At 51.5% G+C, this 16,001-nt stretch overlaps 4 protein-coding genes across 4 annotated transcripts; 2 read left to right on the top strand and 2 right to left on the bottom strand.

The window, feature by feature from the left end:
• Positions 1-1,776: 1,776 nt before the first annotated feature.
• LOC109782070 (auxin-responsive protein SAUR36-like) lies at positions 1,777-2,124 on the bottom strand. Its single transcript, XM_073499280.1, has one exon. The coding sequence runs from the start codon at positions 2,122-2,124 to the stop codon at positions 1,777-1,779; it is 348 nt and encodes a 115-aa protein (XP_073355381.1).
• A 212-nt stretch (positions 2,125-2,336) lies between these two features.
• Positions 2,337-2,705, top strand: LOC109782068 (auxin-responsive protein SAUR36-like). Its single transcript, XM_020340652.4, has one exon. The coding sequence runs from the start codon at positions 2,337-2,339 to the stop codon at positions 2,703-2,705; it is 369 nt and encodes a 122-aa protein (XP_020196241.1).
• A 2,768-nt stretch (positions 2,706-5,473) lies between these two features.
• Positions 5,474-6,058, bottom strand: LOC109782067 (auxin-responsive protein SAUR36-like). The gene has a single exon (XM_020340651.4). The coding sequence runs from the start codon at positions 6,056-6,058 to the stop codon at positions 5,474-5,476; it is 585 nt and encodes a 194-aa protein (XP_020196240.2).
• A 9,261-nt stretch (positions 6,059-15,319) lies between these two features.
• Positions 15,320-15,763, top strand: LOC109782062 (auxin-responsive protein SAUR36-like). Its single transcript, XM_045228188.2, has one exon. The coding sequence runs from the start codon at positions 15,320-15,322 to the stop codon at positions 15,761-15,763; it is 444 nt and encodes a 147-aa protein (XP_045084123.1).
• Positions 15,764-16,001: the final 238 nt, after the last annotated feature.

Here is a 16,001-nt window from a genome sequence, read left to right as displayed (position 1 = left end):
TATTTTACTTCATGCACCTTGCATTCATATATTTTTCCTCTCCTTTATTTTCTGATGATGGTACATATGAATGTTGACATGCTGAAATGAACAAATTCACATTGATGAACAATTGTCTTGAGTGTTTGTTTTATAAATGTTTTATCTAATAAGCCTGCTAACCATGGTTTCAGATGAAGCTGAAGATTATGAATAACAAACACATGCCAAATCTGTGCTGTCATAATTGTCCTTGAGGAGAACGTGCATTTAGCATGGTGGTAATGACCTCCTGAGTGGGGCTACCAACCAGGGCTCGAATCCTGGGTTGTCACAAAAAAAGGCCCCTCGCTGTGTATACTTGTGTCGTGCAAGCCAGCGTGTTCACTGTGTATACTTGCACCGCTAGCTGGCGTCCGGGGCCTTTTCTCGACCTTACAATGCAATGCCTTCAGGATATCACTCCCCTTGGGTTGAGTTTTTTAAAATTGTCCTTTAGTATTTTCAGGCTGCCGACTGCCTTATTCAACGTTGTATGGATTCAGGGGTGTTCTTCAGTACCATGTAAATGTTGATAATTTCTATCTTAAGAAGAAACCTTCCTTATACTGCTAAGTGGTACTATTTTCAGTTAGGAATTCAGAGAAGTGAGCGATGGATGTTATAATGCTCTGTTGGTGGTGGATGAGCTGATGAAGTGGTGCTGTTGAGCTTAGCCATTTGCTGAATTTATAGCCGAGAGGAAGGACATTGTAAAGGTGAAGTGTAGTTGTCATCAGAAAAGATGGCAGGGGACAAGGCCATGGGATCATCACATGCAGTGTTGTAGTATATGTGATTATTTTGGATTAGATTGTGATGGGGCCAAAAGTTTGGAGCATCAATGTGGCAAGCTGGTGAGGGACAATGCCATGATCTGTTCTGTGACACTGTTATGGATGGATTGGGTTTAGATATCATCCGTGTCAATGATCATGCTGCTATCTGAAGCTCTGATTTAACTCCTGTCTTGCTGAAGTGAAAAAACAGCATGTAGGACTAAAAGGTCAGTAACTCGTCCATGGCCGTGATCGGTCGCCACTCGCCGCTAAACTTTCAGTTTTAGATTGGTTGTTGTTCAGTCAGATCTCAGATGTTGTACTTCTGCTTGAATCAACTTATTTGACCAACGCCGTTATTTCTCCAGATCATGGTCTTGCTGTGCATCAGTCTCCAGTCCAGCATCTCATGTGGTCTCCATTTCGTTGTTGCTTCCCCCATTTTCACTTATGTCAGAAAGGGTTAAAAATGGTATATTTCGTAACTTTAGTTCTTATACAAGTGTTTGATAACTAGTTCTCATACTGTTACTAAATCTGCAGGTGTCCATTAATTATTCAGCTGTACTTGCTGTTAAATGAAAGTTTTCTTTTGTGTGATTCTAAGCTGCTAACTCATATGCATGCATACCTGAATGTATAAGCGTTGGCTTGTTAAGTCAAAGCTCCTGCCTCATTCTTCAAGAAAAACATGTGCGAGACTAGTTTTTTTTCTGTCTAAAATAGCAGCATGCATTAGTTTCAGTAGTTTCAATGTGTACACATTTTACTCGGTTTGTTAACGTACAACTATAATTGTGTTACTGAATCTTTACCGCTGCATACACACTCCAGAGCAGACAGTTGAACTGAACACTTTGCAAATTCCATCACAAAACTTTGTTCCATTTCTAATCTTCTAACTTCATATTGACATCTTCCATTGAACGAAAAATAGTGCCTAGAACAAGGATCCTAGCTTGCTGACATTCTTCAGAAGCTAACAAACACCTACATAATGGTTAAGCCCTACGCATGGCACCACCACACCGCCATCAAAGCAGCACGGTCTTGCAATGGAGCTCAGGAACGCCATCACTACTTCTGTGGAGGCATCTCTCCTGAGCAAACACATGGCGTATTCCATGACTGCAGTGTCGCAGGGCAGCGTGATGCGACCGTCATCTCCGCCCGCGAATCCAAACTCCTCCTGAGACATCCTCAGGAGCTCACCGAAGACCGCTGTGCTGAGGTACTCCAGTGGCACCTCAAACCGGCTGCCATCCGAGGTGTATACCATGCAGTGTCCCTTCACCGTCAGTCCGTCACTGAGGTCACCGCGCGGCATTCGGCAGCGGCTCTTTTCGCCATTGTAGTCTGGGTGATCCTCTTCCTCCCAATAGCCACCATGCTCTGCCACTTCATTGCCAGTTGGGCAAGCCTCTTGGCACTGACCATGACTGGTTCTCCTTGTTTTTTTTGGCTGAACGTCCAGAGAAACTTTTGTAGCAGCTAGGTGTTGTGGTGGTGCTTGGCCTGTGGATGAAGTGACGTGCTCAGATGGCAAAGAAGTGGCAGAGGATGGCGGCCATCGGGAGGAAGAGGCTCACCCAGACCACTACAGCCGCAGAAGGAGCAGCCAATGACGAGCGCTGTACGACTTCACCGTCGGTGGCGATGAAGGGCCACTGTGTGGTGTACACCGCTGACAGCGTGCGGTTCGAGGTGCCGCTGGCGTACCTCAGCACCGCGGTCTTGGGCGAGCTCCTGATGATGTCCCAGGAGGAATTCAGCTTTGTAGGCGGTGACGACGGGAGGATCACACTGCCCTGCGATGCCGCGGTCATGGAGTATGCCATGTGCTTGCTCCGGAGAGATGCTCCGTCGCGAGGCCGTGCAGCAGCTTTGGCGGCAGTGTGGTGGGCGTAGGGCTTAACCAGCAAGTACTAGCTGTTTGTTAGCTTGTGCAGAAGAGCTGCCGTAGTGTTTAGGTTCAGCCCTGTTATGTAGTGTTCAGGTTCAGCCCTGTTCTGTTTGTTGGGTATGTGAATATACAGTTGCAAGCGGTAGATTGGACTAGGATACTAGTGAAGATTACTACTTACGTACCTTGCATAACATGGTCAACAATTATAATCCCAATAGATAACCAAGGGTGTATAAACAGTTCGTCGGAGTAGAGGGATACTGGGAGAGCAGAGAATGTGATCAGCCCTTCTCTAGCATTGTGATGGACCCAGATACCAGCATTGTGATGGACACTGTCCAATAAGTACCAAACTGATGGCACCAGAGAATTCAAATCAAGATCACACTGCACTCTTGAAGTTACTGCAGTTGGTACTAAGCTCATGCATGGTCCTGTCCCTTGCCAACTTGCCACAACTACCAGCACCTGAGCTGCATTCTTCTTCTTCTTCTTCCTCGCCTATATGTCCATCAGCATAGCACCGGTGTTAGAAATACGTGGTTCAAAGTGGAATTTACTCATATTGCATTGCACTGGAATACCTTGGGTACTTGCAGTCGTGGATTAACTTGTGGCTGTACTTCCTCCGGCTGAAGCTGTCGTCTCTGAACTTTGAACCAAGAAATGAACAAGGATAAGCATCCATTGTGAGTGCAACGAGGCCTGCTCAGAATGGCAGCCATGGCATGTAATATACGATGCTTAAGGTACACCGAGAATCCCGGTAAGCAGAGGCCATGGTTAATCTTTCTTTATATGAAAAATGTTACCAAAGATTCGAAAACAATATGGTACCAAACTGACCCTAAAAAAGAATGCGGTACTAATCACCAAAATGACATGGAGGCAAGATGATTAGAATCTCTCAGAGATTATCGACCTTGTTCTGGTCAGTCAAAACTCGTTTTGTTCTTTTTTTTCACTTTTGAAATAAATCCTGTAACAAAAGTTTATACGAAATTATGTCGACCATGGCTCTCCACCTATATATGCTCCTTCAGAAAAAAGAACATAGATGGCTATTTCAAGTTGCTCCCTCACTTAACAAATAATCATCAGCTACTTGTAAACTTGTGGTAGCTAGGTTTGATCTGGTTCTTTAGCAACAATCTATCATGACCTCATGCCCATGAACAACTGTCAGACTATATATATCCATCTCAGGGGCCACTCTACATATTCCATTTCATAAGGATGTGATTAATCGAGCAGCCAAACTTGTGATATTGTACCTGTTTGCACAATCACAAACATAAATGGACCGGCTGGTTTGAATGAGCTATAGCTTCTCAATGCTAAAGTGACCGATGGGTTGGCGGTGCTCTCAATGCTAGGGCTACATGCTGCTTTTTTTTTCTAGAATTTCAGGGAAGGTCACATGCATATATAGCACACGCCTACACGGGTGGCATTATAAAAGTGGGACAAACTAGTGCGCCGGGTGCTTCAGGAGGGAGAAAACATACTCGAGCTGGAGGAGGGAGAAAATATACTCGATCAAAAGAAGGCGCTGCGTTGTGGTGTATCAGGTATCCACTTAGCGGTGTTTAATGGGATAGAGAGGCAATAGGGACTCAGAAGAAGGACATTGGAAAATGTTGAGTACTGCAGACTAGAATGGGCGTCCAGTGACCGAGAAAACATTTCCATCTAGACGATATATAGTGGACGAGGGAGGTCGGCAGCATGGAGTCGATATGCCATCTACGCCTCACCGTCCTGGCTTTCACCGCTTCTTCTCCAGTACGCGCCCTAACGGCGGCTGGACAAACTCTACCATTCACAGCAGGACATCCCCTCTGGCCCCATCTCCATTAAATCCTGAGCCCAGATGTGATTTGCTTGCTCCATTGTTATGCAACATTTTTTTTATTCCCAGTATGCAATTAACTCAATCTACACCCAGTTTTGGGATGTTTTTAAGGTTCTATTAGGACCAAGTTCATTGTCTTCTGGCCAGTTCATAGTGGAACCTTTTAATCATTAATTTTCCAATGGATGCAGAGGTTGGGGGTAATCCTCCTTTTCAAAAAAAGAAATCCAATCTGAAACACCAACGGACATCTTTGCGAGCTGGCTATTATGCATTTTTTGACGCCATGATTTTCGCAACCTGACCTGAAGGAAAGAAATACAGCTAAGTCAGAAAGAAATAAAGGTATATTTCACTACCTAATTCTTCACAAAACTGAGAATTTTATCTAGGATTATTCAAGTGTTTGGTAACTAGTTCTCAGTTGTTCAATCTGCAGGTGTCCATTAATTATTGAGCAGTTTAATGGAAGTTTTCTTTCATCTAATCTAATTCTAGGCACGTAACATTTGTAAAACTCATGTGGTATGCATACTTGAATGTATCACCCTCTGCCTTTCTCTGTTTTTTCTGTTCAATAATTGGAAAGCTCCTGTGTCATTCTTCAAGAAAAACATGTGCAGGATTCATTAGTTTTATAGTTTCTCAAATATCAGCGCACATTAGTTTTAGTTTTGAAGTGTATGCCTTGACTCAGATTTGTTAACACGCAAATACAGCTGTGTTATTGAAGCTTTGCTAGTACGTACTGACTTGGAAACAAACAATTGAACACTTTGCCTGATCAGAAAGCTTCCAAATTTCATCACAAATCTTTGTTCCATTTCCAATCTACTAACTTCATATTCACATCTTCCATTGAACAAAAACTGGTGCCATGAACAAGGATCCTAGCTAGCTGCCATTCTTCACTAGCTAACAAACAGCTAGATGCTGGCTAAGCCCTACACATGGCGCCACCACACCGCTATCAAAGCAGCACGGCCTCTCAATGGAGCTCAGGAGCACCATCATTACTTCCGCAGTGGCATCTCTCTTGAGGAAGTGCATGGCAGCGTCACAGGGCAGCGTGATCCTACCATCATGGCCGCTTGCAAACCCAAACTCCTCCTGAGACATCCTCAGGAGCTCGCCGAAGACCACCGTGTCGAGGTACACCAGTGGCACCTTGAACCGCCGCCCATCGGCTGTATACACCATGCAGTGTCCCTTCACCGCTACTGAGTTTATTGCGCAGCACTCCTCGGCTGCTCTTTTCACGGTCGTAGTCTGGGTGAGCCTCTTCCTCCCCATGGCCGCCATCCTCTGCCACTTCTTTGCCAGTTGGGCGAGCCTCTTGGCACTGACCATGACTGCTTCTCCTTGTTTCTTGGCGGAAAGTTCAGAGAAACTTTTGAGCCCGCTGGGTGTTGTTGTGGTGCTTGGCTTGTGGTTGAACTGATGATGAGATGGTGGTGGTAAGCTGATAGATTTATAGGTGAGAGTGGAGAGAAGCATCATGGTGTGCAGTTGGCAAGGGACAGAGACATGATGAACTCAGAACATGCAATGCTGCAAGAGTGCAGGGAGGCAAGCAATATGATGTTGATTTGATTTCTCTGGGGCCATGCCATCAGTTTGCCAGTTGTTGGAGACTATCAGTACTAGCAGTGTAGTCTTGGGTGCTTGGACATTACAAATTGCTGTCATACTGACATGTTTCAAGTAGTGCAGGGTGCAAGTATGACCAAGGGCCACCTTGAAGTGGGTCCGTTTCTGTTTACATTGTGATTGCACGACGAGATACCAATTGATCATTTGGGTGGTAATGAACTAATGGTATCCTAAATTACTAATGATTAGAGGTATAGAGAGTGGACCCTGAGATGGAGACATCCGGGCTGGCATGCAATTGTTCATGCTCCTAGCAATCTTGCACATGATCTGCTTGATCTTCGGCATCTCACATGCTGACTGCTGCTTCCTGCATTTTTTTCTCTTGGATACAGGAGTACATAACTAGAATCAAACTTGTTGTGAAGCAGCCAGCTTTATTTGTTTCCTGTGAAAGTGGCATATCATCGTTTCTAGCTGAAGCAGACGTCTCATGTGTATTATATTTGAAATGTGATTTTTTCAGTTATATTTGATTTTTCTTGGACATGACCGTATATAGCTAAAAAATAAGAATGATTCAGAAGGGGAATCAGTTCCCTGTGGAAATATGCATGTATTAATTCCTGGGACACATGCATATTCGGTTTTTTACGTTAAGCATTTTATTACTGCTATATACTGTAGAATCATAGTACAGTTTGTGGCTGAAACTTATGAGGTGATGGTGCAGCTTTCTGTAGTGCATGAATCTATTTATAGATGATAGAAGGCTGAAGGATGGGTTAAGTGCGTGCACCTGCGTGTCACTGCAGCAAGCTGGCTTGAAAGGACATGAGCAAGCAGTATATGCAATGCTTGCTGCCAGTGCCAACAGCCATGTATGCACATCAACATCGAATATATACTGACCAGTTCAGTTAAGTGCATGCACCTGTCTGTCAGTGAATGCAGCCATTGCCACTCTCTTTACAGGCAGAGCATCTCTCCCTTCACCCATACACTGCCATCTCATTGTTGCCTCTAACAACAACATCGTTATCATTGTTTGGACTTACATTTGCATTGCCGTTAGCATTACACATGTCTGTCTTGTCAGTGTGGCAAGGCCGTGAGCACGGAGCATGCTGTTATCTTGGATTTACACTCGCAGTTGGCATTCTGGTCAGACCAGCAAGGCAACACACACTGTTTTGATCTTTGACAAGACCAAACTGTTATCTTGGCTTTACACTTGCAGTTAGCATTGCATGTTCTGTCTGTCCTTTGCCTCTACTTTTCAGCCGTGCGGCCCTGCGTTTAAGTACACCAAAAAAGTACGTATATACTCTCTCTTTGCCAAATTACAGTGCATATAAATTTTGGTCAAAGTCAAACTTTGTAAAATTTGATCAAGTTTATAGGAAAAATTATAAACATTTACAATACTGAATATATGCATATGAAAATATATTCATTGATGAATCAGGTGTCTGGACCGACCACTGAAGAGATTCTCTCACTTAACAACAGTGAGAAAAAGGGTTTCCCCCCGCTTTATATTATAAAGCATACCACCGAGCATCCAACGTAACAATGTCAAGTACAATAAGTCATAGAATCATGCTGGAGGCACAGCAAGACAAGCCCCAAATAAAACTAAGAGGAGAAGCTAATCCGGCTCGGGAGGGGGAGGAGGAGGCGGTGGAGGAGGAGCAAAAGACGCTGCCGAGGCACGAAGACCCGCCATGATGTTGTCGATGACGCCTCGGTCGCTCCGCTTACTAAGCGGTCTCCAGAGCTGCAAGAAGCCACACATTTTGTAGATCACATCAGTCACACGAGACGGAATCACTCGTTCGATGACTAATTTATTGCGGGTACACCAAAGGGACCAGGCAAGGGTACCTAGCGCGACCCAAATAGGGGCGCGCCTAGGCCCGGGGAGCCTAAATACCTCCCCGAACAAATCTGGAAGGTTGTCATGGCACCATGTGCCCCCAACCACTTCCCGGAAGCAACTCCATAAGAAATGGGCTGCCGGGCACCGGGAGAAGATGTGGTTGCAATCTTCCGGTGCCAAACAAATGGGGCAGAGACCATCCCCAGGTCCATTATGCTTACAGACCTCAGTGCCTAAGGGCAGGCGACCTCTAACCCATTGCCATAGAAATATACGGATCTTCAGGGGGAGTTTGATCTCCCAAAGCACCGCGAGCTCCACTGGACCAGGAGTAGGAACAATCGCCTGGTACAGAGATCTAGTCGAAAATCTACCGCTTGGCTCGAGGTGCCAAGAGAGCGTATCCGGTTCTAGAGAAGGAGAGTGAAGTGCAATACACTCAAGTAACTCATCCCATTGCGCGAGTTCAACCGCCCCGAAGGTGCGGCGGAAGGCAATCGCGCCTAGGTTCTCTAGGGCCGCGGCCACAGAGATCTGTGGGCGAAGACAGATAGAGAATAGCGCAAAAAAACGATCTGCAAAGGGGCGGGAACCCGCCCATCTATTCAGCCAAAAAAGTGTGGCAGCACCGGAGCCTATCTGGATGGAAGTCCCAATGCGCAGAACCGGTAACAGAGAGATCACCGATTGCCAGAATTGGGAACCTCCAGACCTAGAGGCAAACGCTAACGGTTGCCCGCGAAGGTACTTCCCACGGATAATCTGAAGCCACATGCCACCCTCCTCAGTCTGGATCCGCCAAAGCCATTTGCACAGGAGGGCAATATTCATTCGCTTGGAAGAAATAACCCCCAAGCCTCCCTGGTCCTTAGGTTTACATATCTCAGGCCATTTGACCATATGGTACTTCTGTTTATTGTTCTCGCCCGCCCAAAAGAATCGGGAGATTAGTTTGGTAACTTCATGATGGAGGGATTCGTGTAGACTATAGAATCCCATGATATACATCAATAAGCTAATAAGGGAGGAGTTCATTAGAATCACTCGAGCGGCTTTGGAAAGCCATCTCCCTTGCCAAGGCTCCATTCTAGGTTGGAGCTTGGCGATTATTGGACGGAAATCCTTCTCCAGGAGCCGTTCGTCACTAAGGGGCATGCCAAGATAGGTCATCGGGAAGGACCCCAAGCGGTAGTTCAAATGGTTGGCAATCCGCTGGGCCTCCCCTTGGGAATATCCCAGGACCATTACCTCGCTCTTGGCAAAGTTTATTTTGAGGCCCGACATTTCCTGGAAGCAGAGAAGGAGGAATTTGAGGTTCTGAATATCTTCATCCGACCCTTCCACCATCATAATGGTGTCATCCACATATTGGAGGTGGGTCAAACCCCCAGGGGTCACCAAATGGGGGCAAATCCCCCTAATGTGACCCACGCGCTTGGCCAAGTCCAGAATCGAGGCGAGCGCATCAACCACAAGGTTGAAGAGAAATGGGGAGATCGGGTCTCCCTGTCGGACCCCTTGGCCAGTCGTGAAGTAAGGTCCAACCTCCCCATTGATGTTAACAGCCGTCCGGCCACTCGTAACTAATTGCATCACCCTGGCCACCCAGTGGGGGTCAAAGCCACGTTTTAGCAACACTTCCCGAAGGAAGGACCAGTGAACGGTATCATAGGCTTTGTGGAAATCGATCTTGAAGAACACCGCACGGAGGTGTTTGCTATTAACCTCATGGATAAGCTCATGGAGGGCAAGGATCCCATCTAAGATATATCTCCCTTTCGTGAAGGCCGACTGGTTCGGATGATGAATCCGGGGAGCAATAAGGGCCGCCCTAGTGGCGTACCCTTTCACGAGAATCCGAAATATCACATTGAGGACTGTGATAGGATAGAATTGTCTAATGTCCGCCGCTCCCGGCACCTTGGGAATCAAGGAGATAATCCCGTAGTTAAGCCGGGACACGTCTAGGGTGCCCCTAGAAAACTTGCTGAAAAGATCAAGGATGAGATCCTTGACCATCGGCCAGAAGGCCTGGAAAAACCGAACCGGCAAGCCATCGGGGCCTGGGGCCGATGTCGGGTTCATAGCTTTGACAAAGGTCTCAACTTCCGCAACATCGAAGGGGGCCAGGAGGGTCGCATTTTCCTCGGGGGAAATCTGTTGGTCGCGCGACCAGATGTGGTCGGCAAGGGCGACACCATTTCGCGGTCGTCCCTGAAATAGTGACTTCTAAAGTCAACTATCAAGCGGATAGCCTGAGGGTCTTGAAACAACTGTCCACCCTCCCAAAGGAGGGGGATGGAACAACATCGCCTACGGCCATTAGCGATGGCCTGGAAGTAAGCAGTGTTGGCATCCCCAAATAGCACCCAGTTAATGGAGCCACGTTGGCGCCAAAACTCTTCCTCCTTGGAGTAAATCTCCATAAGGGAGTCCTCCAAATTGTATCTATGCATCCATTCCTCCGCGGAGATCCCTGCGATATCTGCACGGAGGTCAAGGTCCTGGATCTCCTCGAGGCAGGAGGCCTTCTGAATCCGAAGGTCCCTCCCAATGTTCGCCCCCCATACCTTCAAGAACTGTCGGGATCGTTTGGACAAATGATGCCATTCATCGAGGATCGACATCTGCCTATGGGGCTCGGCGCGAGCCGAGACCCAGTGGGTCTGGACGGTTTCCACAAAGCCTGGTTGCCGGAGCCATAAATTCTCAAAACGGAACCGCGGGGGAGGGCGCGGTCGTTCATCCATAGAAGCTAAGAGAAGAGGAACGTGGTCAGACCCAATACGGGTAATAGCCTGGAGAGAGGCCAAAGGGAACCGAAGTTCCCAATCGGGGGAGACAAACACCCGATCAAGCACACTAATTGTCGGGGAAACCTGTCGATTAGTCCAGGTAAATCGCGCCCAGGCCCTGTCTAGCTCAAGGAGACCCAGATCCGTGACCCAGTCATTGAAACGACGCATCTCAGCCAAGTCAACCCGTGCGTTATTCTTCTCGTCGGCGGACTGAAGGAGGTTGAAATCGCCTCCAACCACGACTGGGAGGGTCGCGGAGGAGATCTTGGCATGAAGCTCTGCCAAGAAGGCGGCGGACCGACTGTGATCGGCCGGGCCATAGACCACTATGATCTCCCATTCGAAGTTCACGTCGCGTTCCCAAACTTCCATACTAACAAAGTGGGATCCACGGTCCATGGAGCCCACCTCAAAGGTGGCATCCTTCACTCCTAAGAGGATGCCACCGGAGTGACCTGTCACCCCACTAGATGGCAACCAGTGCCAAGCGAAAAGGTGTCTGCTAAGACGCTCAAGTTCCACTAGAGAGAGCTCAGTGCGCATTATCTCTTGGATCACCACCACATCTATGGCTTCCTCACGCATGTATTCTACAAGCTGCCTGCGGCGGCCATCATGACCAAAGCCCCGCAGGTTCCAAAATAGAGAGCGCATGATCACTCGCCTAACGGGTCCTCCCTGGACCCAACAGTGGAAGTAGCGCTAAGAGCACGGCGTAATTGAGCAGTACGAGACCGAGTCCGGCCACGAACCTCACTTGGGTCGGCCTCAGGGTGGACACGACCACGGGGACGGCGAGGTGGAGGGGTGGGGGCTTCCGCAGCTGCTGCCGCCTCGCGAGCCCTAATGGCTGCGAGGTGGCCCTCCAGGATCTCTTTTGCCTGGAGGGACGCAAGCTGCTCAAGGGCCGGGCCCTTCTCGCCACGGAAAACAATAGCCGAATCAGCCGCTACCTTGGCAAGGTGACCAAGAGGAACCCCAGCAAGAGCGGAAAAAGATGCATCACAGAAATCATCGGAATCAGAGCAAGGGGCCTGAGAGGCAGACGGACCTGTGTCGAGGTTGCGGATGGTGGCACGTCGCGAAGCCTTCTCCACCGTGTTCGAGGACGCCCCGGATAGTCCTGACGCTGCCCCAAGCCTGGCACTCTTCCGGGCAGATGACACCGGGGTAGAGGCCGAACGAGGACGGCCCCGGGACCTGGGGAGCCTGGAGGACGGGGAAGGAGGCGGAGCCACGGGAGACTCCGGAAGCGTCGGCACCGAGAGGTCCTCCCGGCCTGGCACCGGGGACACCAGCCGCGGGGAGGACGGAGGACGAACCTCCATGCTACCCCGGCTGACCTCGCTCTCCTGCTCCTCAGATACGGACAAAGGAGGAAGGAAAGGTGGAGGGAGAGTGGCGCCAGGGGGAGGGTGGCGGCCTCGTCGAGCATGGCCGCGATCGCTGCGATGTCCTCACACTCGTCCGCAGGATCGGCGTCGAAGGAGCCGTGACCCACACTGTGAGTGGTCGAGGGGTGGGAGGAGCCAGCAGGAGGACCGTCATTCCCAGGATCAGTCGAGTCATCGTCGGAGGCCTCAGAGCGGGGTGAGTGGCGACGAGGACCTCGGGGGGAGCCCGGAGCATCAGCCCCCCATCTGATCCTGGAGCGGCGCCACCTCCCGCCTCCGGGTTGAGGGGATCAGTGGGAGTCCCACCCTCAACGGAGACGTGCAGGTCGTAGCCAACGTCGTTGAAGAACATGCGGATCGTCGTCTTGAGCTTGGAGGGGTCGGGGGACTTGATCTGCATCCGCACAGCCGGGCCCTTGGGCAGAGAGGCGCTGTCAACTGCCACAAACTTGCCCAGCAGGCGGGACAAGCCACGGAGGACACCCTCGTCGTGGGCAGGCGCGGGGAGCCCACGAATCTGCACCCAAACCGTGGACGGGGTGGCCACTGCGAGAGGGTCCACCGAAGGGACCGAGATGCGGACTGAGAGCTGGTTGAGGGCGAGCATGAGTCTGGCGCTGTGGGTGCCATAGCGAAGGCTGACGGGGTCGGGGAAGATCACCGAGAACTCCCGGTCTGAGATCGGGGTGACCTCCCAATCCCAGTCCGGGTTGAACAGGTGGCGAAGCTCGTCGGAGATGATGGCCGGGGACGCCGTCTTTCCGTCCAAGACCGAGATGAGAGCGGACATGGGCGGAGCGGCCCGGGCCTCGGGGAGGTCCATCTGGAAGAAGCCTAGATCATCAAGCGCGTAACCGAACAACCCAAGCGCCCCAATGGGCTGGTGGTCGGGGCAAAGCGCGGCAGGATGGTCCGTCCTCGAGCAGCGGAAGCAGGCCAGAGGCTGAGTGAAATCCACCTGGCAGTGCCCGGCCACCCCGCAGTTGAAGCACGTAGCCGCCGTCACGGCAGGCGGAGGGACGGCCGGCACCGGCGGGTGGGTGACTGAGGAGGACGGACCACCTAGCTGAGATTGCGCTCCACGCTTCTTCTTCTTCTTCTTCTTCTTAGCAAACGCTCCACGACCATTGCGGTTGTTGCCGTTGTTGGGGCTGGCCGGAGGGAACTGGGCCTGGCGGTGGGGAGGGTCATAGCGCCGGGGCGGGGAGGCCTCAGAACGACCAGACCGGGGCGGAGACCGGGACGGACGGGGAGAAGGACGATCCCGATCCCGACCACGCCAAGACGAGGGGGAGCGCTCCCGGGGACGGGCCGCGCGCCAGTCAGCGCCCTTGAACGGCGCCACGTCCTTGGCGCGCACCAGAGCATCCCGAAGCTCAGTCTCCCGACGCGATCCCTCCGGCGACGACCGAGTGGCCACATCGCGGCCCGGCGGACGGCGGTTGGGGCGCGGCTCGCCGTCACCGGCATCGCAAGCCATTGGGGGCTAGTAGATGGAGGCGGGGGCAGGAGCGCGAGACGCGGGGGTCGGAGAGAGCGACACAGGGGAGGAGGGGGTGGCGAGGCGGGGTGGTGGCGAGGGGGATGCGGGACGGGGCTGGGACGAGGAGCCAGCGCCCCGCAAGAACCCTAAAGAGGGTGGCTGGATTGGGCCGGGGGAGGGGAGAGATCCGCTCGGCCCAGCATGGGCCGGCCCGACCAAGGAGGGCCAGGGAGAGGGAAGGAGCGCCCCCGACGTGGCCGGCCCACAAGGCCCACGTCGGCCCAGCCCACCACACGGGAGCTCGTGGGGGGAGGGAAGGGTTTCCACCCGCGGACGCGGCGCCGCCGCCGCCGCCGACGGAGGGCACGGCACGGCCTCGAACGGCCGGAAAGCGCAGAATTTTGGACCCCCCATGCACCGCGGTGGCCGGAGCCGAGCAGAAGGGAGCCAATTCCGGCCGCGGGGACCGACAAGCGCCGGAAGAACGTCGCCACGAGAGCGCCGCCGTCCCAAGATCGGCCCGTCCGGCCACCCCCCAGTTCAAAGACCGGGCCCCACGACCCCGACGACTAGCACCATTGCCAGCGCCAGGGTGAGGTGGGGAAGGTGGTGCAGTCGGGCGGGAGCCGCCGCGCTGCAAGGGACGGGGAGGGGGGAGAAGGGAGGAGTCCGTCGGGGGGCCAACAGGAAGGGGACCGGACGAGGGGACCGCACCACTAGCCGGGAGAGCGGCGGGGAGAGAAGCGGCGACGGTCTCGGCAAGCCGGTCACCGAAATGCCGGGGAGGGAGGCGAGCGCCAGCCGCCGCCGTGGCGGCATCAGCCAGGTCTTCCTTCGCAGCAACGTCCGCCCAATGCAGGCCGTCCGCGCGAGGAGCGGGAGAGGACGGGGATGGGGAGGGCCGAGACGGCACCGCGGAGGAGCCGGGAGGAGGGCAAGGGCAGGGCGCAGGCCGCCGGCGAGGGGGGCGGGGGCGGCGCAATCGCCAGAGGCAAGACGCGCGAGGTCACCCATCGCCGCTGTCTGGATCAAAAATACTTAACAACAGTCATGAGCTAGCTAGACCATTGACGAGATTTTATCACTCTTGCACTAGATATCTTCATCTCAGCAGGGGCCATAGAACTCTATGGAGTACCCCGACCAATTTTATTTTTTAAAAGCCTACTAGGCAAGTCTTAATTAGTATTAGGCTTCTAAATAAATAAATTTGGTTGGGCTTCTAAAATAAGTTGGGCAGGAGACAGCTTATTATAGAAGCCAGCAAAAGAATTGGCCCTAAAACAGATGAGTATGGCAGCACGCTATGATTTTCAAGCACACCCAACAAAAATAAAACTACACAGCTAGTTATGTCCAACAACTGATGAACCCAGACAAATCAAATCAAGATCACATTGCACTCTTGCGGTTAGCATTGCATGTTCTAGAGCTCATGGCCGTGTCCCTTGCCAACCTGTCAGGATAAACTGCATTGTCCTCTTTACTTTCTCCCTCGCCCCTATAAATCCATCAGATTAGCACCACCACCACCACATCAGTTCATTCAGAAACCAAAGCAGCATTACTACACCTAGCCAATAAAGAAATACAAGGAGGAGCAAGACAAGCATGGTTAGTGCCAAGAGACTTGCTCAGATGGCCAAGAAGTGGCAGAGGATGGCAGCCATGGGGAGGAAGAGCCTCACCCTGACCACGACAGCGGCGAAAGGAGCAGCCAATGATGAGCGCTGTGCAACTTCGCCGTCGGTGGCAGTGAAGGGCCACTGTGTGGTGTACACCGCCGACAGTGTGCGGTTTGAGGTGCCGCTGGCATTCCTCGGCACGGTGGTCTTCTGCGAGCTCCTGGCGATGTCCCAGGAGGAGTTCGGCTTTGCAGGTGGCGATGACGGGAGGATCATGCTGCCCTGTGATGGCACGGTCATGGAGTACGCCCTGTGCTTGCTCCGGAGAGATGCCTCCACGGAAGTTGTGATGGCATTCATGAGCTCAATCGGGAGGCCGTGCAGGTTTGAAGGCAGTGTGGTGGGCGTAGGGCTTTTAACCAGCAAGTAGCAGTTTGTTAGCTTCTGAAGAATGGCATGCAACTGTAGAGGATCTAGATTTAGCCCTGCTCTGTTAATTGCATGATATGAATATAATTAGCAAGTTGTAGATTGGACAAGGAAATTTATGAAGATTACCTTGCATTTTTCAACATGGTGAACTTTTGTAACTCCAATAAAGAAAACGTTGGGTGTATGTGTATATATATCAAAGTTTTAAATAGCCGGCTATAGCCCTGGTATAGCAC

The sequence above is a fragment of the Aegilops tauschii genome, chromosome 5 (genome assembly GCF_002575655.3).
Source record: "Aegilops tauschii subsp. strangulata cultivar AL8/78 chromosome 5, Aet v6.0, whole genome shotgun sequence".
NCBI lineage: Eukaryota > Viridiplantae > Streptophyta > Magnoliopsida > Poales > Poaceae > Aegilops > Aegilops tauschii.
The sequence above is the reverse complement of the archived record's forward strand: the minus strand, read 5'-3'. Positions and strand labels throughout refer to the sequence as shown.

Coding starts and splice junctions, on each gene's coding strand:
- LOC109782070 (XM_073499280.1), bottom strand. CDS start 2,124: ATGCCGCGCGGTGACCTCAGTGACGGACTGACGGTGAAGGGACACTGC.
- LOC109782068 (XM_020340652.4), top strand. CDS start 2,337: ATGGCAAAGAAGTGGCAGAGGATGGCGGCCATCGGGAGGAAGAGGCTC.
- LOC109782067 (XM_020340651.4), bottom strand. CDS start 6,058: ATGATGCTTCTCTCCACTCTCACCTATAAATCTATCAGCTTACCACCA.
- LOC109782062 (XM_045228188.2), top strand. CDS start 15,320: ATGGTTAGTGCCAAGAGACTTGCTCAGATGGCCAAGAAGTGGCAGAGG.